The 4,655-nt window shown below is 46.4% G+C and overlaps 1 protein-coding gene across 1 annotated transcript in view; it reads left to right on the top strand.

The window, feature by feature from the left end:
* Window positions 1–4,398, top strand: part of DDX31 (DEAD-box helicase 31) — a 26,366-nt gene extending 21,968 nt beyond the window's left edge. Inside the window, exons 19-22 of the mRNA XM_029286083.1 lie at window positions 149–320; window positions 1,785–1,844; window positions 3,722–3,895; window positions 4,200–4,398. Coding sequence (XP_029141916.1) covers window positions 149–320; window positions 1,785–1,844; window positions 3,722–3,895; window positions 4,200–4,398 — 605 coding nt within the window. The remainder of the gene's footprint in view (window positions 1–148; window positions 321–1,784; window positions 1,845–3,721; window positions 3,896–4,199) is intronic.
* Window positions 4,399–4,655: the final 257 nt, after the last annotated feature.

Below are 4,655 nucleotides of genomic sequence, written 5' to 3'. Positions count from 1 at the left end.
AAAAAAAGCTTCTTGGATGAGAAAAGAAGAGAAAAAAGCTAAGAAAGTCGAAAAGCACCTTTGGGATAACCGTGACCTGGACGGCTGACCCTCTCCGTAAACATTCAGCAACTTTGGGATGTCTTCATTGGCCCCTCTTGTCTTTCAGCCCTGCAGTCCTTCATTCGCTCGTACGCCACCTACCCCGCCAACCTCAAGCCCATCTTCCACATCCGGGCTCTGCACTTGGGTCACGTGGCCAAGAGTTTTGGACTCCGCGACGCTCCTGGGAATCTCGGCGCTGCTGCCGGAGCCTCGCGGCCGGGAAAGAAGCAGAAAAGGTAAAATGCAAAATAGAGATATCTCTTGGATAGAGATTTCAGAGACCTGAGTCTTCCTTCCTTAAAAGGGGAGGTGGACATGAGGCAATGCTGAGAGTTTACAGTCTTTTATTTAATTATTATATTTATATGCTGCCCCAGATCACTCTCACGCCACCCTGGGCATCTTACAGTCCAATGAAACAGTCTTTATTTTTATTTTACCTATTTGTTTATTCAATTTATACGCCAGCCAGTTCGCTGCCACGCCATGCTCGGCGTCTGACAATCCGATGATATTATTTTATTTATTTATTTTAAACGGATTTTAAATGGATATGCTACCCAGCTCACTGTCAACGCGACCCTGGGCGTCTTACAATCCGAGAAACAATATTATTATTTTTTTACTTATTAAATTTATATGCCAGCCCGTTCGCTGTCACACCACGTTCTGCGTCTTACAATCCGATAAACGATATTATTTTATTTTACCTATTTATTTATTACATTTATACGCCAGCCTGTTCGCTGTCCCACCATGCTCCGTGTCTTACAATCCGATAAGCAATCTTTATTTTATTTTACTATTTATTTATTACATTTATATGCCAGCCAGTTCGCTGTTACACCATGCTCAGTGTCTTACAGTCCTATAAAGCAATCTTTATTTTATTTTACCTATTTAATAAATTTGATATGCCGCCCAACTCGTTATCCAGTGACCCCGGCTGGCTTAGGTGATAACACGAACGCTATAAAACAGTGAAAAGATTTAAAAAAACATGAAAACATCAGGCGGTGAAGTCCCAACCTTAAAATTCACGTCAACCTTAAAATTCAACCTGATCAAAGATTAAAAGAGTCAAGACAATAAGTGTTTGGAGGGATTTCCCCCCCACCCACCACCACTTCTCTTGTGCTGACAAAGCTGATCGGGAGACCCGAGGGTCCCACAAAGACAGCCCCTCTCCTAATCCGAACTCCCCCCCCCCTTTTTTTTTGACAAGGAGCAGAAACGGGGTGGGGGCTGACAGTTCTGCCTCTTTGAACCAAATTAAGTGAGATGGGGTGTGTGCGTGCGGAGAGGGAGGATCTCTGGGCATTGTCCTCTCCAGAACCCGCTAGGGACCCCCCCGTGTTTTTGGGGGGGACGGTTGACCCTCGCCAGCAGATGGGGAGCACGACAAGCGAGCGGGGGTTGGATGGGTGGGTTTAAAAGAGCTTTATTGAGTGAATAGTGGCCTGATTAGCCGATAAAGAACATGTAAGATGGCATGGGGGCTGCTTTTGAAGTCTCGGTGACCCAGCGGGGAGCGGATTGACTGACACCGAAAGTCTCTTCGGATTACAGGCAGACAATGTTTTCCTCTGTTCCCGCAAGCTTGTTAGTCTCTTAAATTCCCTTTCCCTACACTCTCAAGGGTCTAGCAGAAAAGCAGGGGACACTGATACCAAACACGCCCTTGTTCCACACTCCTGTAGGAGAATAAAAGCTTTCTCACTTTCGTTTCCAGAAATCCGGGTCCGGTCTTCCCGGCTCGGGTGAGCCACCAATGCTTTCCTTTAAAATGAGTACATTTCGCGTGTTTTAAAAGAAATACATTTTGATAAATTTATCGGTCGCTTTAGAGGCAACACTTGGGATATGGCAACCAATTCTGGTCACCGCGATACAGGAAAGAAGGGAGAGAGCAGAATAGCAGAGCTATTACAGACCGTAAGAGGTTTCTAACAGAGCCCGACAAAGAGACCTTGGAGGTCTTCTAGTCCAGCCCCCTGCTCAAGCAGGAGACCCTACGCCATTCCAGACAAATGGTGGTTCAATCTCTTCTTAAAAACCTCCATTGTTAAGAGCACCCACAGCTTCTTAATGCAAGGTCCTTGGTGCTCTCCGAGCCTGGTGGTTTTCTTGCAGACATTTCGTTACCCAACTAGGTAACACCATCAGTGCATCAGTGTATCTAGAAAGAGTGCAGAGAAGAGCAGGAAAGATGATCGGGTTTGGGAGCTAAACAGTACAATGAACGGTTGTGGGAATTGGGTCTGTCTAGTTTAATGAAGAGAAGGACGAGGGGGGGACATGATAGCAGCATTCCAGTATCTCAGGGGCTGCCCCAAAGAAGAGGGAGTCAAGCTCTTCTCCAAAGCCCCTGAAGGCAGGACGAGAAGCAACGGATGGAAACTAATCAAAGAGAGAAGCAACCTGGAACTAAGGAGAAATTTCCTGACAACGAGAACAAGTGGAACTGCTTGCCACCAGAAGTTGTGGGTGCTCCATCCCTGGAGGCTTTTAGGAAGAGACCGGACAGCCATTTGTCCGGAATGGGATAGATAGGGTCTCCTGCTTGAGCAGGGGGTTGGACTAGATGACCTCCAAGGTCCCTTCCAACCCTATTATTCTAGGTTCTAACCTGGTCACTGATGCTCCAAAGCCACCTTTTTCTTCTTCTTCTTTCAACCGAGTTCTCGCAGCCCAGAGTTGCAGCTGAATCATCATCTTCTCCTGGCGTAGCCGTTGCCGATGGCTCAGGAGCGGCCGGGCTGCCAATTTTCTTGTGGCATTTAAGGGGCCTTAATATCACTTAATTAGAGGCAGGAAGAACTGGAACCCTTCCCAGGAGGAGGGTAGGGTTTCTTTTTTTTTTCTTACCCCCCCCCTCTGTGCAGCAACCAGACTGATGCTGCCCTACATAATAAAAGTTCTCTTTCCCCCCCTTTTTTTAAAAAAAAAATAAAAATAAAAACGGTCAGGGCTAGTCTCCGATCGAAAAATTGGCTTACCTGTTTGGATCTGAGTTGTAGATGGTGCCACAGCTGAGCCCAAAATTTCTGTGGCTAATCAAGATCGTTGTTAAGTGAATTTTGCCCCATTTTATGACTTTTCTGGCCACAGCTCTTTAAGAGAATCCTTGCGGTTGTTAAAGTTAGTAACACGGCTGTTAGGTGAGTCTGGCTCCCCCCGTCGGCTTTCCTTGTCAGAAGATTGCAAAAGGGGATCACATGATCCCCAGGACAGCCGCAACCGTCGTAAATATGAGCCAGTTGCCAAACGCCCAGATTTTGATCGCGTGACCGCGGGGATGCGGCAACGGGTGTTAAACGTGAAAAGTGTTCCTAACTCGCTTTTTTTTGGGTGCCGTTCTAATTTGGAATTGACTTCCAGTGAAAACTTGTTAAGGACCACCGGCAAAATAAAACTTTTGGTGGACTTTTCAGAGAATCCAAGGCTGGTGGCCTTGGAGAAGGAAACAAACGAAGCCTTTTTTGCTGGAAACCTAAATCCTAAAATATATATTTGCTTTTTAATTTCTCACCTGACTTGTCACTCTTTCTCTCCAGGCGTGACCATCTCAGGAAGACTCAAGTCAAACCTCACCTCAATTTTGCCTTTGAATATTCGAGTGGTTTGGACCCCTCAGCTTTGAAGAGGAAGAGGAAAAAAGGGCTAAGAAAATTGGGAGAGCAGAATTCTCCCAGCTGATCTGGGAGCTCTCGATGGCTTGTGTGGACAGGATTGGGAAACGGCTGGAAGAAGAGGGGAGACACAACCTCAGGAATGACAGTGCCCTTTTCAGTCTAGAAGAGGAAATCAGGTTCCACCAGGAATACCCCCTCCCTTCCTGATCTAGAAGAGAAGATCAACCAGGTTCCACCAGGAATACCCCCTCCCTTCCTGATCTAGAAGAGAAGATCAACCAGGTTCCACCAAGAATACCTCCTCCCTTCCTGATGTAGAACAGACCAACCAGGTTCAACCAGAATGTCCCCTTCCTTCCTGATCTAGAAGAAAAAAAACCTCACCAGGTTCAACCAGAAATGTCGTTCTTTCCTCTTGATCTAGAAGAGACCAACCAGGTTCAACCAGAAATGTTCCCCTTTCCTCTTGATCTAGAACAGACCAACCAGTTTCAACCAGAAATGTTCCTCTCCTCCTGATCTAGAAGAACAGACCAACCAGGTTCAACCAGACATGGCCCCCTTTCCTCTTGATCTAGAAGAGACCAACCAGGTTCAACCAGAAATGTTCCCCTTTCCTCCTGATCTAGAAGAACAGACCAACCAGGTTCAACCAGAAATGTTCCTCCTCCTGATCTAGAAGAACAGACCAACCAGGTTCAACCAGAAATCTCCCCTTCCTCTTGATCTAGAAGAACAGACCAACCAGGTTCAACCAGGTTGTCCCTTCCTGATCTAGAAGACCAACCAGATTCCACCAGGAACCTTCTCTTCCTCCCTGATCTAGAAGAGAAGACCAACCAGGTTCCATCCGGGTTAATCACTCCCTCAATTAAAGACATATTGACAATAAGGCAGTTGCGTCTTACCAAACCTTTCAGCTCAAATTGGTTTTCA

The sequence above is a fragment of the Protobothrops mucrosquamatus genome, unplaced genomic scaffold (genome assembly GCF_001527695.2).
Source record: "Protobothrops mucrosquamatus isolate PMUCROS unplaced genomic scaffold, P.Mucros_1.0 scaffold2837, whole genome shotgun sequence".
Lineage (NCBI taxonomy): Eukaryota > Metazoa > Chordata > Lepidosauria > Squamata > Viperidae > Protobothrops > Protobothrops mucrosquamatus.
Note: the sequence above shows the minus strand (reverse complement) of the source record. Positions and strands in the feature narration are given on the sequence as shown.